Source organism: Rhinoderma darwinii, chromosome 12 (assembly GCF_050947455.1).
Source record: "Rhinoderma darwinii isolate aRhiDar2 chromosome 12, aRhiDar2.hap1, whole genome shotgun sequence".
NCBI lineage: Eukaryota > Metazoa > Chordata > Amphibia > Anura > Rhinodermatidae > Rhinoderma > Rhinoderma darwinii.
Genome location: NC_134698.1, coordinates 49486077 through 49504682, shown reverse-complemented (window position 1 = coordinate 49504682; position 18606 = coordinate 49486077). Strand labels below are relative to the sequence as shown.

General features: G+C 42.3%; 1 protein-coding gene across 1 annotated transcript in view; it reads right to left on the bottom strand.

Annotated features, from left to right (window-relative positions):
• Positions 1–18606, bottom strand: part of SPRED1 (sprouty related EVH1 domain containing 1) — a 72092-nt gene that overhangs the window by 11004 nt on the left and 42482 nt on the right. Inside the window, exons 3-4 of the mRNA XM_075843737.1 lie at positions 9435–9603; positions 8274–8326 (exon numbers count right to left, since the gene is read on the bottom strand). Of these exons, the coding sequence (XP_075699852.1) occupies positions 8274–8326; positions 9435–9603 (222 nt within the window). The remainder of the gene's footprint in view (positions 1–8273; positions 8327–9434; positions 9604–18606) is intronic.

Sequence of the window (18606 nt, the reverse complement as noted above, 5' to 3'; positions counted from 1 at the left end):
TTAATATTGCTAGAGATAGCTCTAGATCATATGGGTTAAATGTAGCACCCTTGGTCACGTATCTAAGGGACAAAATACAGGTGTGGAAAGGCCTGCCTTTGTCAGTAGCAGGACGCGTCAATCTATTAAAAATGATAGTATTGCCAAAGTTCTTGTATGTGCTGGAGCACATGGATGTGTTGGTGCCTAAAAGGTTCTTTCAAATAATAAACTCGTTGTTCGCGCCGTTTGTGTGGGGGGGGGGGGGGGAGATCTAAATTCAAGCTGTCGATTCTACAAAGACCTAAAGATGAGGCTGGGGCTGCGTTACCGGATGTTTTTCTATATTACTTGGCGGGGCAGCTCAGGTACTTGATCTCTTGGGTCTCCCCCCCCCCTAAAGACTAATGCTGAGAATCATCTAGCCCGGGTACTGGGCTTAAAAACTTTATGGCCGATACTGGAGCCGCATGATTTCAGACACCGCTCCCTGTTACCCTTACATAAGCTGGCGAGACGAGTCTGGCAACAGGCTAAAGATCTACTGGGATGTGTGGGAGTGGTGGCGGAGAGCCCGCTGTGGGATAATCCAAGCTTTTCCCATCTGCATGGGTTGGTGGGGAAACGTTACTGGTCATCTAGAGAGGTAGTGGCTATATCACAACTGCTAACGGAAGAAGGGTCGGTAATGACGGTGAGTGAGATTCGGGCAGCATTCAATATACCGCCAGGGGATGAATTATATTGCATACAGCTTCATCATGCTCTATTAGCACAATTCCCATTGAACTCCGTGACATACTCTAGCTGTGACTTGGTGGTGAGGCTGAGCAAGCCGTTTACAAGGGGTGTGGTTTCCCAAATTTATTCTTATCTAATGGAGGCTAAAATGCGAATGGAGCCCCTGGGGGTGGAGGATAGGTGGCGTGCATTAATTCCACAACTCACAGCGGAGGAATGGAGGGAGGCGCAGGGCTCCCATCTGCTGGTTTCACCAGCTGCAAATAATAAACTAGTGCAACTGTTCATCATCCACCAATGTTATTTAACGCCCGTAAAGTTACATCGTATGGGAAGAATGGCGTCCTCACAATGTCATAGGTGTGGAGAGATGAGGGCAGACTTTTTACACCTAATGTGGGGTTGTCATCGGATTCTGCGTTTTTGGGAGGAGGTGGTTGCATTATTAACGGTAGTGATGGGGAGGACGATAACTTGCAGGCCGGAGGTGTGTTTACTGGGACTGCTAAATGAGGAGCAATGGTCAATATATGAGAGGATCTTTCTCAGAGAAACACTGTTTATGGCAAGAAAGGCGGTGGCCATGAGATGGATGGCGGATAGGACCCCGACAGTAGCGCAATGGCGTAAAATGGTCAATGACATGCTTCCATTTGAGAAAATAGTGTATAAACACCGGGGAAAGCCAGCTAAATTTGATCTGATCTGGGATGGTTGGTGCTCATCGAGTCTCACTCATTGTACAGTCCAAGGGCTAACAGCTGCTCTGGCACAAGCTGGGGGTGGGAGAGGGTAAAAGACTAGGGAGGATGACACGTCCAGGTGCTTCAGGGTATGATGTACAAGAGGATTGGGGCGTTGTGATAGAATATTGAAATGAGGGAGTATTCCTATTCTCATGATGTAATGTAATAAAAGTCGGGTTGGATTGAATTGAGAATCCTGTATTATGTGTGTGTGGTCTGCGAACCACGGGTTATTATGATGGATACCTGCGAGTAATCCCTTTGTATATATTGATTCTTCTGACATATGTACTATTGAATGTATAATGTTTTCCTGATGTATGTGATGGTTTGACTCTGACAGTTACTTTTAATAAAACGAGTTTAAAAAAAAAAGAAACTCATTAGCATAAATCTAAAATAAAAAAAACACTGCTGTAATATACATTACAGCGCTGACCACATCATGTACAATATAGGCCACGTATAATGTGGTGACAGAGCCTCTTTAACATTTACCTGAAGACAAAATGAATATTTCTATATTTCCATTACTGCACAAAAAATACCAAATAAGTTACTGTCTCTAAGTTATTCAGTCCACAACACTTCTGCTCGGAGGTTGATATAGAAAAGATATGATACGATCCTTCGAAGTTTAGATTTTATTGCTACAACACTCCTTGGGCGACCGATTCCCTGATCATATGCTGCAGAATCAAGGACAGATACTGGACATTTATACATCTAGTCCCACCTAAGAGCTGAAAATTGTCAGATACAAGACTAAGATATACAGTTCTATGTAGTCACAGGCAAAGTATGGAGCTGCAAGTGACTGGGCAGCAGCATGCCAATGAAGATCCACTTTATAAACAAGGCAACGTTACCATGGAAACACTCCATGGCGACACAGCAAAAGACAAGAAAAAGAGAAAAACACAGGAGAAAGAATGAGACAGAAAAGTGCTCAACTGTTTCCATTAAGCTATGGCCGGGGACATGGAAAATGGAAATAAATTTTTGCTAAGATGACTGGTTCCTCAACGGAGAACCTTACTTTTTGAGATGGCTCTCTGATATAATCCACTGACAAACATCCAATAATTCATTGGGAGTCATATAGTAGGTTTAGTGTAAGGTGGTCTACATATTCAATGCATAGAAGCCGATGGGATTCCAAGTAAAACTTGTCTAGTGCAACCGGTCATGATTTGAGGAGTACCTAGAAGACGTCCACCAGTAGGCAAGGGATGTCTCTCCGGTCGCCTCCTCTACTAAACCAAAGTATTATATATTCACTGCACTCATTTCCATCGGTGTTCCCACTATTGGAAGTCTTCATTATATTGCCCCTTAAACATCTACAGCTGGAATACGGTTTTTGGTATTCTGCTACGTAAAGTGGATCGGTCATCATACCATGCTGCCCCTATGTGAGGGAAACATAGTATGAGGATAGGTCTACTATTAGCCAAACGGTACTAAATGTTTTCTGTGTTATTCGGGCTAATAGAGAATAAAGGATACAAGGACTCATAGTTCTGAGTATCTGCATGGATATACAACAGGCACCAATCACCGCTGAGAGGAACAGGGAGCCCTTTCCTCATGAATGCCATAGACATAACTATGAGCCCACTGTATTCTTTCTTAGGCTCTATAGGCCAAAGTACACAATATTTTTTGTGCCATTTGGGCTACTAGGGCAGCGGACCTGTCTCCATACTATGCTGTCCTTCAAGAGGACCCATCACCAGGGGATGATCACTGTTTTGATTGATAAAGCGTTAGCACCGACAAAAACCCCCCAATTCTAAATATAATAATAAAAATAAAGGTCTTTTCATGGATCACACCTATTATGCAAATAGGCAACTCACCTCCCAAGTCGGCACATGCATCCTCTCAGACTTCTCCCATCATGTCCAGCGCTGAAGATGTCACATTCCCACAAACCCTTGTGGAATAGACTGAAACCCGCGAGATTGCGCTTTTTAATTAAAATTTAACAGCGCTCTATTATTCACAGCCGGAAAATCTCGCAAAAACTAGCGAGTTCTCCAATTAAAAACAGTGACCATTTCCTTATTATAGGTCCTCTTTAAACAGGACAGCACAGTATGACATATGCTCTTTAAGTATCAGTGGCTTCCACTCTGGCAGACCTGGCCCATTTATGCATTACATGGACAGCCATAACAGCGGATTGTCAGGGGTTTCAGAAAACGGGCCCAGGGTGATCAGATGATCGCCGGACCAGCATTATTTAAAAAAGGGGCTGACTTTGTGAGCAGATTTATATTTTTATAGCGACATTTAAACAAGGTTTGCTTGTATTCACTGGATAGTGTTACACAGACATACAAAAATGAAAGATACCAGACTCTTGAAACGGTCTTATATTTCACAAATCACTCAGAAACCTAATCCTGGTATTTCGCTACATCTACTCATTTCAGTTTCTGACTCATCTTCGTCAGTGTTGCCAATTTGCTCTCTCTATGCTAATCACCAATCTCGAGAGAGATAGAAAGCGACAACAGAGGGTATTTGGAGCACCCATCTACCATTGTATATAGAGAGCCAAGAACGCTCTTTGTATATAGAGAGCCAAGAACGCTCTTTGTATATAGAGAGCCAAGCTGCGAAAACTTTCCCAAAATCATGCTTATGACTATAGCCAACTTGACCAACAGTAGTTACCAGGAGAACACTATAAAATCTTACACATGTTATAGGGTTGTACTGGTCCCACCAAACAAACCACCAATAGGTCTAAAACACAACACTCTTGTGCTCTTTTTGCCGGAGTCGCTTACTTTGATGCCACTGCATGGAGAACTTTCCTGCACCATTTAGACATCTTTGGTGACGTTACAGTTGGCCGACAACTTCTTGAATTATACATCATTTTGTCAAAGCATGCTGTACTTGAAGGGGGGCTTTGGAAGTGAACAAATACAGTGGATTGTAAGGTGTTAAATGAAGCCAATGTTGGCAACGTGGAAGGTCCACATAGAAGTTTAAGGTACGAACTTCTGTTCCAGGGAACATGTGGCACGTCCAGGAGCGTCTGTAGCTCTGCTCTCCAAGATATGTTCTCAAGAACTGAATACTGAAGTGTTTACACCTAAATTGAAGGGCATTGTAGTTGCAATAACGTAGCAGGTAACTGAACTAATCTGTTCTGTGTCATTAGAATATATATTATATGACTATGCTGCAATGGAGCTTTGGTTCCCCGTGGAAACCTGTGACATGAATAAAACCGTAGGATTTTCAATGTCAGTGAAAAAGAGATTTTGGTCTTTCCTGCGTTTCTCTATGTACAAGGGTGTAGCTAGGGGGGGGGGCAGAGAGGGCATGTGCCATGGGCACAACTAGGAGTGAAGGAAGGGAAGGGGTTAGCTGGGTCGGGCGACACAAGCATACTTGCCAATAGTTCTTAATTTACAGAAACAGTCCAGGTAAATTACTGGCCCAGGCGTGTCTCTGCAACTGCCATATTCAATTGTATCTGCGTCCTCAGGTGTGGCAGTATTTACTGGGAGGGCGGGGGGTGTCTGTGTGGCACCATCTACAGGGGGGCTGTTTATTATGTCACCATATAGTCTCACTAGCATCAGTAATACAATCTGCTTTAGTCAGGCACTGACCTCTTTCATTTATTTTATTGTTATGTTAACTACCTTATATAACTATATTGCTTGTAAAATGTAGATGGTTTTATGCTTGTTACATAAACATTACACCTCATTGATTGGTAGAGAAAGCAAACATGGCGAGGGGGAAGGAGATGTCGGGAAAGAAGTTGGGGGGGGGGGAATCTTTGCCCCAGGTGCCGGAAGACCTAGATACGCTTCGGTATATGTACATATCGCTGATAACACAAGTCAAATGGCCACTTTCTTTATAGTACTCCATGGAACAGAATGGGTTCTGATCCACTGGCTTCTTCCTTGCTGTATTGACAAGGGATGCCTGGTGTCTCCTCGTACACCAATTGGCACAACAGAATATGCTGGTATGGGGTCTAGCATGTCACTCAGTATCGAGGTCAGGGGTTTAACCTGTTAGTGACCGCCAATACGCCTTTTCACGGCGGCCACTAACGGGCTTTATTGCGACACGTATGCGACACGGCGCTGCATCAGAAAAAATAAAGCGGCGCCATGAAAACAAAGAACTCCATGCTCTCAGCTACCTCCGGTAGCTGAGGGCTTGAAGCAGCGCCGCTCAAGCGGGCAGATCGAAATCCGCCCGTTTAACCCCTTCAATGTGGCGCTCAATAGCGAGCGACGCATCTAAGTGGTTTAGGAGGGGGCTTCCCCTCTCACCTCATTGGCACCCTGCATGCATTTGCAGGGTGTCGGTGCTTTCTATGGCAGCCGGGGGCCTTAGAAAGGCCACCAGGTCTGCCTCTAGTTAATGCCTGCTAGGCCATGCCAGAGGTGCCTGTCAGTTATATACAGACAGGCAAGAATATTGCAGTGTACTATAAAAGCGATCAAACGATCACATAGTAAAGTCCCTAGTGGGACTAATAAAAAAAAAAAGTTAAATAAAAACCCCCAAAGAAAAAAAAAGAAAAAATGAAAAACCTACTTTTATCCTTACAAAATGCTTTATTATGAAAAAAAAAAAAAAGTAAGAAAGTTACAGATATTTGGTATCGCCGCGTCCGTAACAACCCCAAATATAAAGCTATTATGTTATTTAATCCACTCGGCAAACGCTGTAAAAAATAAAATAAAAAAACAATGACAGAATTGGTTTTCTGAGCATCGTGCCTTAATAAAAATGTGATCAAAAGTGATCAAAAAGTCGCATGCACTCCAAGATGGTACCGATGAAAACTACAAGTCCTCATACAGCTGCATCAGCGGAAAAATAGAAAAAGTTATGGCTCTTCAAATATGGAGACACAAAAACAAAAATTTTGGGGAAAAAAACCAAACTGTTTTTACTGTGTAAATAAAGTAAAACATATGAAAATTATATAAATTTGCTATCGACACAATCGTAACGACCCGCTGAATAACGTTATTACGTTGTTTATATCACACGGTAAACGGCGTAAATTAAGGACGCAAAAAAAAAAAAAATTGCTGTCTTTTTTTCTATTACCCCCCCAAAAAGTTAATCAATAAATTACATGTACCCCAAAACGGGGCTATTAAAAAAATACAAATTGTCCCGCAAAACAACAATAGCTTGGTCATTAAGGTTTTTAAATAGACTGGTCACTAAGGGGTTAAATCCATCAGTACGTAGTGAACAACTGCATGGCGTTTGCTTGTCCTCTCACCATTTATGTAGGTTACACTCCAAAAAACATTCTTGTAGGCTTATTGTGTGCCTATAAAACTGTTAGCCTGTGTGTTATTGGGGCAGGTGTGAGCGAGTGCTTTAGGTGTACAGCACTGTGGAATATGTTGGTGCCATATAATAATAATACTAATAAAAATAACCTGTGACCAGGAATATAGATACTTCTTGAAAATATTCTTTAGTAGCGTAATAATTTCTGAACACATACGAATGTCTGGGTGCATTTCTACACCTCTCGCACGGTCCCTAGGACCTGTAAATAAAGCTTGGCTTACTAGTTGAGGGACGAGTCTGCACCTTGCTCACTGCCAGCTTTTAATGCACTTCGGAAATCTGCTTTCTCCAGCTGCTGGTAGAACAATTATGGTACTGTGGTTGCTAGAAGATTTGTTTGATTTCTCCCCACCCCCTACTGAAGCCGTGGTTCTGTGCAGGGGCAGGCAAGTCTGTGGAGAAGCTATAAAAGTGTCTCCAGCTGCAGAAATGGCAGCCAGATGAGCAAGAAAGCTGGAGTGGGGGAGGGAAGGATATCGAAGCATTCCCTCCCCCTTCCACCCACTCACAACTTTTCCCCTGTCATCCTCCAGCATCCTACAGGCAGCTAAATTTACTAGGACTGCCTGGGCCAGCAGGAAGTGGGAGATTGCGAGATTATAGTATATTGCCGGGACTTTAAAACTGTCCATTAAAAATTAATCTCTGCTCACAAAATACTGGCCCAAGGACACGAGAATCCATGAACCGGAAAGGAAAAAAAAAAAAGACAAGAACAAGAAAACAACTCGGGAAGGAAGGGAGAAAACTAAAAAGGGGAGTTGGAAGGAAGAAGTAAATAATATAATAATACAAAACACCAGTTCCAGACAGGAGGAGATAACCAAAAAGTTGAAATGAAAAAAATTAGCATCAACATTTTTGGATGTGGTTCCTATTTTTCATATTTAAAATGTCCTTCTCCAGATCGGTTTTGTTTTTTTTGCATAAATGATGGTATTGAATGAGGAGAGAATATCCGCTAGTGTCAGATTGGCCTCGTTTTCATACATCAGTCACTTTCTACAGCATTCATCAGGCCAGAAACATTAGTGACTCCATCGCAAGACAAAAATTACATCCCAGGCACCAAATATTAGCCTGGAATCTCTTTGAAATGAGTCGCCGTGTCTGTCATTCATACTGCAGTATTGTTCGGATGGCTTCTTCTTAAGTAACAAAGTTTTGGTTTTCTTTTATGTCAGACATACGTCACATGTCCATTCGTCTCTGAATAGCGGCTTGAAAAGTCGGGAATTTGAAACGTTCAGTAAACAATTAGATAATTGCAAAAAAAAAAAAAAAGTAAAAAAAAAACGATGTCCAATCACTCATACAGACTCCAGGCAAGGCTAAACCCAAACTTCAAACAATGATAATTGCCCATTTATCTTTCGGAGATTATAGCCAGAACCCCCTACTTTTATTTCTGGCAGCCACACAATTAGATACATTACATACCTGAAATCCTTCCTCTGATCCAACATCAGATTCCACATGGGATGAGGGAAAACCTGCACACAAAAGAAGATGGATATTTTGTAAATTTTTATTCTAGAAGTATAGTCCGAAGAATGCAATAGAACATGCAAATTCACCACTGCCCATGGAAATTATATGAGGTTATACAGTTAAAGTCCTATAATCTGTCAACCTAAAACCAACCCTAAATATGCAGCGGTTTTTCTGAAAAGTTCTTTACCCTTCAAGTTAAATTTGATATACTATTCAAGACCAATAATCCAGAATATCGGATAAATTGGCACTTTTCAGGTCCCTCCTATCAGCAGTATAAATTTTGGTATACAGGTCATCCTAGTGTAAAGCCTCAGCTAAACAAGGACTACAGATCCATCTATATAGGAATGAATGGAACTGCACTACGTGTCACGCAATGAATCTGCAACAAGAGACAAGCAGAAGTTGGGACTTTATGCATCTTGCAAGAGTTGGGAAACAGTCAGACGAGCAACTATCACATTCTAATGTGACCTCAAGTACGGAAAAAAGTTCTGTGATCGGAATCATGAACTATTGCATCAAGCGATTCGAGGCAAACGATCATGCGGGATCACAAAACGGAAATCATAGTTTTATCCTGATCCCAACAGGGTTGTATGAGGTTTGAAAAAACATGGCTGCTTTCTTTCAGAAACAGCGCCACTTTTGTCCATGGGCAGCGTCTGGTATTGCAGCTCATTGACAGAACTTAGAGTCAATGGGTTCGACCGCCAGTGGTATCTGTGGTGCAACAGAACCGTTGCCTCCGGTATTCCCTTGTTCTGCTCCTCTTTTGGAGCAAAACGACAGAATGGCCCGACACAGATGTGAACAGGGCCTTACGCTTTTCCTTATTCAACTTTCCAAATACTGCAAGTTTATCTGCACATTTAGCATGGGAAATTTTGTTAGCTGCAAGTGTCGTCCATTTAGTGCCTGTATCTCTACAGGAGGTAATAGAGACCACGTTTAGCACACTAAAACAAATTGTTAAAGTTCATCCTAGGAACAACAGGCTAAGTTGGATGCAGGTATAATCAACCAGTAGAAGAATGTCCATCAGCGTATCAAGGAAAAACAAAACCAATAAGATTGTTGTTTTCTTGTAAGGTTAGAACATACCTTGAGTGAGATCTTCAATCGCACGGCGTATTCCCCTATCAAATGCTCTAGCATCTGCTGGACTCTGGAATGTGAGGCCAAATTTCTTGTCTCCAATCCTCCAGTGGTGGAAAGTAGGGGTGACTTTATTATAGACCAGCTCCCTCTTCAGAACACATTCCAGGACCACCTAGAGAAAGCCGACAAGTAACTATAGAGGACAGAATAAAAACGGTATATGACACAACACCGTATGTCACTTAATAATAATAATCTTTATTTATATAGCGCCAACATATTATGCAGCACTTTACAATTTAGAGGGAACATGAAACAAACAATATCAGACATTACATAGTGACAAAGTTCATTTACAATTCAAACCTGGGGAGTGAGGACCCTGCTCGCAAGAGCTTACAATCTATGAGGAAATGTAAAAAAAAGTGTAACAGTGTTTGTTCTGTACAATAGTCCGGCCATTTTTATACACATGGGGTGGTAACATAAAGCTGCATGAGACGGTCACCAGCCAGTATCCGTGTATGACGGACATGAAGAGAAGGAGTGTGAGGGAATCTTATTCTGATGACTAATCTAAAAAGGTCTAATTAGATGTGTTTTCAGGGCACGTTTAAAACTGAGGATATTGGGAATTAATCGGATTGTCTGGGGTAGCGCATTCCAGAGGACTGGTGCAGCACGAGAGAAATCTTGGAGACGGGAGTGGGAGGTTCGGATTATGGAGGATTTTAATCTAAGGTCGTTGGCAGAACGTAGAGCCCGAGTAGGGTGGTAGACAGAGATGAGGGAGGAGATGTAAGGAGGTGCAGCACTGTGGAGAGATTTGTGGGTGAGAGTAACAAGTTTGAATTTTATTCGGAAGGGGATGGGCAACCAGTGCAGTGACTGGCACAGATTAGAGGTGTTGGTGTAGCGGTTGGTCATAAATATGAGCCTGGCTGCTGCATTGAGGATAGATTGGAGAGGGGAGAGTTTGGTGAGGGGAAGACCAACTAGTAATGAGTTACAGTAGTCAAGACGAGAGTGAATCAGAGCAACAATGAGAGTTTTGGCGGTTTCCTCCGTAAGAAAAGAGGTTATAGGTTGTACCATGCTTGCACAAAACAGCCTGAAGATAGGTATTCCTAATTGGGGCATAAATGCCTAGTAGATGTGGGTTCCACCTCTGGGAACCTCATCTGATGTGATCAGGGATTGTGGGACCCCTGTTCTCCCCAATCAAAAGTGGCACCGCCATTTTTCTTATTGAAATCAATGAAGAGGTGGCCACGCTTGCGTTTGGCTCACTCTATTGTGGCCGGAGACACCGGTAAAGGAACTCAATAGATCATCAAGTAACATTGCTGCTCCGTCAGTTCTAGGAATTTCGTCAAATATTTACACGTGTAAATGTTTGTGTTCCACGTGGCCTAAGAGAAGACAGACATCACTTACACCTTTAAATCAGAATAAAAAGCTCTGACTTCTCATAACTAGTAATAACTGTGATGCCTTGACCTGACCAAATGTTTGTAAACTCCACCCGTCAGCGGTCATCTTCTCATAACTATTTTTACTACAGAATACGGTGGGCTTTTTGTGATGCAAGCGCCTACAACCAATTTATTTTACAACAGGAGTGGACAACCCCCATGAGCCAGGAAGCCAGTGAATGCGCCTAGAAAAATTGCCATTGCCTCCTAAGTTTTGTTGGTTTTCAATTGATGTCTGTTTAATGACATGTCCCCATATAAAGTAAATTAACTTTGCTGAGAATGACGTTAAGACGATGGGATCTGCTGAAGGTCTAATGTGATGGTCAAGGCATGTTTCCCTTCCTGAGAGAAGGGTTTCTATAGCTTGTATACATAAGGATCACATAACACAGCACATATCCTAATTCACAGTGTTCATTTTCAGTCTCCCAGAGATGACCCTGGGGCGCTGCAGTTGGAGGGGGTTTACTTCTGTATTTGCCGCTAGTCTGTACAGATGGCTCTATGTATTACATACATTTATAAATGTGTGTAAACAATCCCCCCCACATCTATAGCATATAAAATCCACTCTGTGGACCAGGGTTTGTTTCAGTGCACATTAGGCTTTATTTACACAACCATATTAAAGACTCGTAGATTTCGGTAGAATCATTCGATGATCTTATGTGTATGGGATCAGTCAGACAAAAGGATCAGGAATGTAGTATTGAAATAAACATGCATGCTCTGCCAATCAGCACATGCATGTTTACCGGGAAGTCGGAAAAGACCAACTCAGCTGGTGTCTATCTGATACGTATGGTCAGTCAAAGGATTGCAAGGAAGTTTTCCAACGTTTTATTGGGAATGGCATACGCCAGCATCCAATCATGTATATGCCACAAAACATACGGAAGTGTAAATGATGACAAAGCACTATATTTTCTATGTTAGAAACCTTTTAAATACCCCTGAAATTATAATTAAGGTGAGGAAGTCCCATAATATAATCCTCTAGTTTCTTCTGTTCCTATAACTATATCCATGTTTGGAAATAATAAGACTAGTCTAGAAAAAAAAAGCAGAAAAAAAAAAAAAGAGAGGGGGAGGGGGGGGGTCGTTAACTCCAGGATGTATGGGAAAAGACGGATCTAAATACAGAATCAGACAGTAACATACCGCAACAAAATGATTTCACCAGACAGACATATAATTCACGCTAATAGGTAGTCCGTGTATATATCTGTAAGCTCAGAGCTGCATCAGCAGGATGCCAAGTGGATTTATTCCTGGGTGATAGAGAGATCAGATGGAGGCATCGCTATGGCTTCCTGTAGACTGGCTGGAGCCCAGAGCAGGAAGGTGACAGTAATAATGCAGGATGTGTGGAAGCAACATGAGGCCTGACCTGACTCTCGCTGGCCTCCTGCATACATGAGGCTGCAGCTGGTCCCAGGAGGAGGCCTCTTTGCTGCTCTCAAAAAAAAAAAAAAATCGATACCCCTGTTGCCTCTGGAGGTCACATTCCTCTCCTTAACGCTTCGGAACTGCCGGAGAACAGAATACAACCAGGACGCTGCCTGTCAGCATTACCTCTCAGATACGCCATCGCCTACATGAGGTCATCAGCTCTCCATCCCATATCTGCTTTATATATTTCTAGGGACTATACTCCCATCTTGTAATAAACTTTTGAGATCATCTAAAAACATTGTAACTGAGATTCTAGTTCATATCTCAGGGGAATTTTCAAAGTTGATCAAAAATGACTTACTGTAGAGGATTTATATAGCTCCAATATATTCCACAGCGCTGTACAGAGAATACTCACATTCACCACTATCCATAGTCGGCATCACAATCTAATCTAATGTCAAGAACACCTTATGGGCAAATAAACTAAACTAAAGCTGGCCATACACCAATTAAGGTCCTTTTACACTGGCACATTTTGGCAGTGTAAACGAGGGCCGATCTATGAGACAGCCCGTTGATCGGCGCTCGTTTGCTCCTTTAACAAGGAGTAATGCATGGAGACGGCGCTACTGCGATCGCTCGTTCCCACACATTTCTATCATGTCACGTTTAAACAGGGAGATGTGCTGCTGATCACGATAATATTTTAGGATGCAGAAACTATACCGTTAGCCGCGCAACTATTTGAGGACAAATATATTTAAGATACAACTGATAAGTAAACTCAGAACAGGACTGCCCAAGAGTTAGTTTTTTTTTCTGGGGATTTTGTTCATTTTAGAGGACGCAACAAAAATGTCGAAATGTATTAACTTCTGATCATTCGTCACAATACAAGTGGTTAAAGTGCAGCTAAATGATTGACAAACTTCTGACACGTCATAGTGACATGTCAGAAGTTTGGATTGGTGGGGGTCCGAGCACTGAGACCCCACCAATCGCTAGAACGAAGCAGCTACAGCGCTCGTGTGAGCGCTCAGCCACTTCGTGTCTGTTCGGCTTTTTCCGGAAATAAATGTATCGGTGTACGGACACAATAGAAAGTCTATGAGCCCGTACTCCGATACATCGGCTTTCCGGAAAAAGCCGAACAGACACGAAGCCGCTGAGCGCTCACACGAGCACTTCAGCTGCTTCGTTCTAGCGATTGGTGGGGTCTCAGTGCTCGGACCCCCACCAATCCAAACTTCTGACAGGTCACCATGACATGTCAGAAGTTTGTCAAACGTTTAGCTACACTTTAAATCAATAATTACTACAAAAATATGAGAACATTACTTCATCTGATGGGACAGATGACCAGAAGGGGGCTTTTAGATTTCAGGGATTTATTCAGCCCATGTGTAGCGTGAGGGGCGTCTAGGGAGTGGGGGAGGGACTTCTAGAAGAGGCCAAAGTAAGTGAAACCTGCTTCTTGGATTAACCAGATCAGTGCATTTACTGATGGGAAATCCACAGCGGGACCCAGCTGGTAACAGCCGCCTCTCCAGCCAGGCTCATAAAACCATGCTGATAATCAATATGTCCACTGTAAATCTGCAAAGAGCAGAACTACAGGGCAGACGTCTCCTGGTTACTTGTAAGCTATTCAAAATATGCAATGAAACGGCCCATCAGCTCCAGATCTCCATGTATTGAAAGCTTATTTGTGTTATAAAAGCTGAGTCAATAACCTCACGGGCTGAGGTAGAAGTGGTGTGGATTTAATCGGAAATAAACCCAAAATCATCATCTTCAACTGTAGAAATTAAAAGATGGGAGATATACTGGCAATGTTGGTGGGAGCTGCCACTAACCCTACCACGCGTGGCCCACCATAGACATGGTCGACAAGTCCAATCAAAATTGTCAGCTCTATTATCGAGGCTTTGTGCAAGTCACTAACTTTTCATATTGCTAGTTAACCGTCATAATCACAATGGCATTAATTCAGAAATGCTAGTGAAATGAACCAATTATCGTTCTTGCATGTATTAAAAGGTTTTGTCTTATCACGATAGTGCCTTTTATACGGGTCTGGCAATCAACTGGTATTGCCAGAGGAAGCTCCGGCGGCCACTGCAGGAAAAATGTAGAACAACATGCCACCCATTCAAACGAATAGCCATCCATGAATAGATGGACAGGCCAGATCCCACCAAAACAAGAGGTGCCATTTGTAGCAGCTCTCTACTCTGGCTCATAGGGTAGCCCTATAGGTCTCGTCCATATTCTCCAATAGGGCATATGGACAAGAGTTTGTAATGAGACCGTCCCGTTAACAGGTACTTTAAAATAGAAGAATCTATGATTTGATGTTTAGAAATTGTCAATCTGCTTCCCCCACATAGGTATAAATATGACATTGAGCTATTCTTCACTCACATGTGGTAATAGATCGGGACACAATTGTTGCCTTTGGATCAACTTAAATATATATAATTTTAAATCATCCCTAATACAATATTTTTACACGGATACAAAATATTTTTTATTCGGAAATGCCAAGGATTCTGCATTTCAGACTAATTTTTTGTGTGCACAGACCAGTAATAAAAGGAAATCCAATCAAAATGTTCTTCTGATACGTCACAGACAGAGATTAAGGGTGCTATAGAGCAGTCAACCCCAATTAACCATCATTCAGGGATCTCCGTTATTGGAAGTCCGACACAATGGCCCACATCTACTAAGACTTGTCTAAGTAGAGGAGATAGTTGAAGTGATTTGTGGCATTTTTTTTTTTTCAAATTTGTCTCATTTTGAATAAGGGTATGTGCACACGGGAACTGTCTTTTACGGCTGAAAAGACAGACTGTTTTCAGGAGAAAACAGCTGCGTCATTTCAGACGTAAAAGCTCCTCCTCGCATTATGCGAGGCGTCTTTGACGCTCGTAAATCTTGAGCTGCTCTTCATTGAGTTCAATGAAGAACGGCTCAAATTACGTTGCAAAGAAGTGTCCTGCACTTCTTTGCCGAGGCAGTCATTTTACGCTTCGTCGTTTGACAGCTGTCAAACGACGACGCGTAAATGACAGGTCGTGAGCATAGTACGTCGGCAAACCCATTCAAATGTATAGGCAGATGTTTGCCGACGTATTGTAGCCCTATTTTCAGACGCAAAACGAGGGATAATACGCCTCGTTTACGTCTGAAAATAGGTCGTGTGAACCCAGCCTTATCAGACAATCAGGCGAGGATTTGTATCAAAGTATGCAAAATTTTCACATATCTTTCTTAACCCCTTAATGACCAGCCTATTTTGGCCCTTAATGACCAAGCTATTTTTTACGTTTTTCAATCGTCGCATTCCAAGAGCTATAACCTTCTTATTTTTGTGTCGACATCGCTGTATAAGGTCTTGTTTTTTGCGGGACAAGTTGTATTTTTTAATAGCACCATTTTTAGGTACATATTATTTATTGATTAACTTTTATAATTTTTTTTTTGGGGGGGAATAGAAAAAAATCTGAAATTTCGCCACTCTTTTTTGCGTCCTAAATCTACGCCGTTTACCGTGTGGTATAAATAACACAATAACTTTATTCAGCGGGTTGTTACGATTGCAACGATACCAAATTTGTATAGTTTTACTACTTTTACACAGTAAAAACGCTTTTTTTTCAAAATTATTTGTTTTTGTGTCTCCATATTTGAAGAGCCGTAACGTTTTTATTTTTTTGCCGATGCGGTTGTATGAGGGCTTTTTTTTGCGGGACGACTTGTAGTTTTTATTGGTACCATTTTGGAGTAGATTCGACTTTTTGATCACTTTTTATTACATTTTTTTAAAGTCAGGATTCACAGAAAACAGCAATTTTTCCATAGTTTTTTTACGGCGTTCACCGTGCGGGTTAAATAATGTAATAGATTTATAGTCGGGGTCGTTACGGACGCGGCGATACCAAATATGTGTAACTTTTTAACTTTATTTTGTTTTTTAAATAGTAAAGCATTTTGTAAGGGGAAAAGCTGGGTTTTTCATTTTTTTTCACATTTTATTTTTAATTAACTTTATTAAACTTTTTTTTCACTTTTTTACTAGTCCCATTAGGGGACTATAATATGCGATTCTCCGATCGAATTTATAATACACTACAATACTTTTGTATTGCAGTGTATTACTGTCTGTCCGTTTAACACGGACAGGCATCTGCTATGTCATGCCTGCGGCATGATCTAGCAGGCATTCACTCCAGGCAGACCTGGGGGCCTTTATTAGACCCCCGGCTGCCATTAGAGACACAGACACTCGGCGATAGTATCGCCGGGTGTCGGTGGGAGAGAGAGGGAGTTTCCTCCCTCTCTCCAAAACCACTCAGATGCGGTGCTCGCTATTGAGCACCGCATCTGAGGGGTTAAACGTGTGAGATCGATACTAATATCGATCTCACCCGGCAGAGCAGGGACGCTCCCAGCCCTCAGCTGCCTCTAGCAGCTGAGAGCAGGGAGATCTGACAGTTCCCTGCTCTGTTTACTTATTCCGATGCCGCGACGTAAAAAGTCTATGGCATCAGAAGAAGGCCCGTTAGTGACCGACGTAGAAACACGATGGGCCGGTCACTAACGGGTTAATAAATGTAACCTAAACTACATCTACTTGGGGAACACACCCACTGTTCTCGTCACTTTCAAATTTTGGCGAGCGCTGAGAAAAGTCACAAATTTTACTGCAAATTTGTTGCACGTCAACATTTGCATTAACAAAACCTGTTGAAAACTGCACAATAAATGCGTCCCAATTTAAAAAAAAATAAATAAAAAAAATCATTGTACAGGGGTGGATTGGCCATGTACTTTGCCAGAAATGTTCCTAGTGGGCCAGCCACTCCACTGATCAGGGGTCGCTCTCCTGCTCTAGCTCGTGATGGCTGTCAAAAAGGGTTCCTGCCCTGAAGGATGTCCTGAAGTCACCATCCATATATGGACAGGGACGTCAGGAGTTTCCTAAGGCCGGAAGCCAGGGAGAGAGCCTTTATTGGACAGTGAGGTCAGGAGCTTTCTCTGGACCGCAGTCTCGGTGTAGAGCCTCTACTAGCGCTCTGCTCGGGGACTCAAGCACTGGTACTGATGTCGCTATCCATATATGGGCAGTGACTTCAGGAGTTCCCCATCGCTGGACCCAAGAAAACGAAGTATAATAATGGTTTTGCTTTTTTATGTGTTACAGATTCTTTTTTGTGTTTTTTTTTACAGGTTGGGCTGCTGGACTACTTCGGATTCGAGGACTACTTAGATGGCAGCTTTTTTTATTCTCAATAAAATGGTTAACGAGGGTTGTGGGGAGTTTTTATTACAAGAAAATATTTTGTCAAATTTTTTAACTATATTACTATTGCGGATATTTCAATACTACGGATTGACAGCGTCCATTACTAATGTTAGCCGGTGAAAAGGCTAACACTACCCCCCCCCCATAATTACCCCAGTACCCAAGGCCACCACGGGTACCGTGAATAGCGGGATACAACCCAACGCCCTGAACATATGTAACGATGATCGCGTAATGGGGCGGTAGCAGGCTGGTATTATTAGGCTGGGAAAGCCCAAAAACTGTGGCCTTTCCCACCCTGGTAATGCTAGGCTGCTGCTGCTATGTTGTATCTGGCTGGTTATGAAAAATGAGGGGGGGACCCCAAGTTTTTGAAAATAATTAATTAGGAAAAAACTACGCATTTTTCTTAACTAGTCGGATACAACATTGCAGCAGCAGACTAGCATTACCAGGGTAGGAAGTGCCATGGTTTTTAGGCTTTCCCAGTCTAGTAATACCAGACTGCAGCCACTCCAGCGCCCGACCGTCACTACAGATGGTCGGATCCTGGATTGTACCCAGCTCTTCCCGGTATCCCTGGTGGCGGTGGGTACCGGGGTAATAATGGGAGAGTTAGTGTTAGCTTTTTCACCAGCTAACACTAAGCCCCTCCTTAGTAATATAAAGTAGTAAAAAAAATTATTTTATTGAAAATGAAAAACCCCCACACAACCCGCGTTAACCATTTTATTGAGAATAAAAAAAAAAAACGTAGTCATCGAAGTAGTCAAACAGCCCAACCTGTAAAAAATAAATAAATACCTCATAAAAAAGCAAAGCCATTATTATCTTACCTTTCCTGGGTCCAGCGCTGGAGCCGCAATGTCAGCGAGCTATGCTGTTTCCGTACCTTCAGGAGTTATAGGGGGAATCAGCACTAAAAGTGCCTAGGGCAGAATCAACTCTAAATATGTCCCTGCTTTCACCTACACTCTCCCCATGGCCC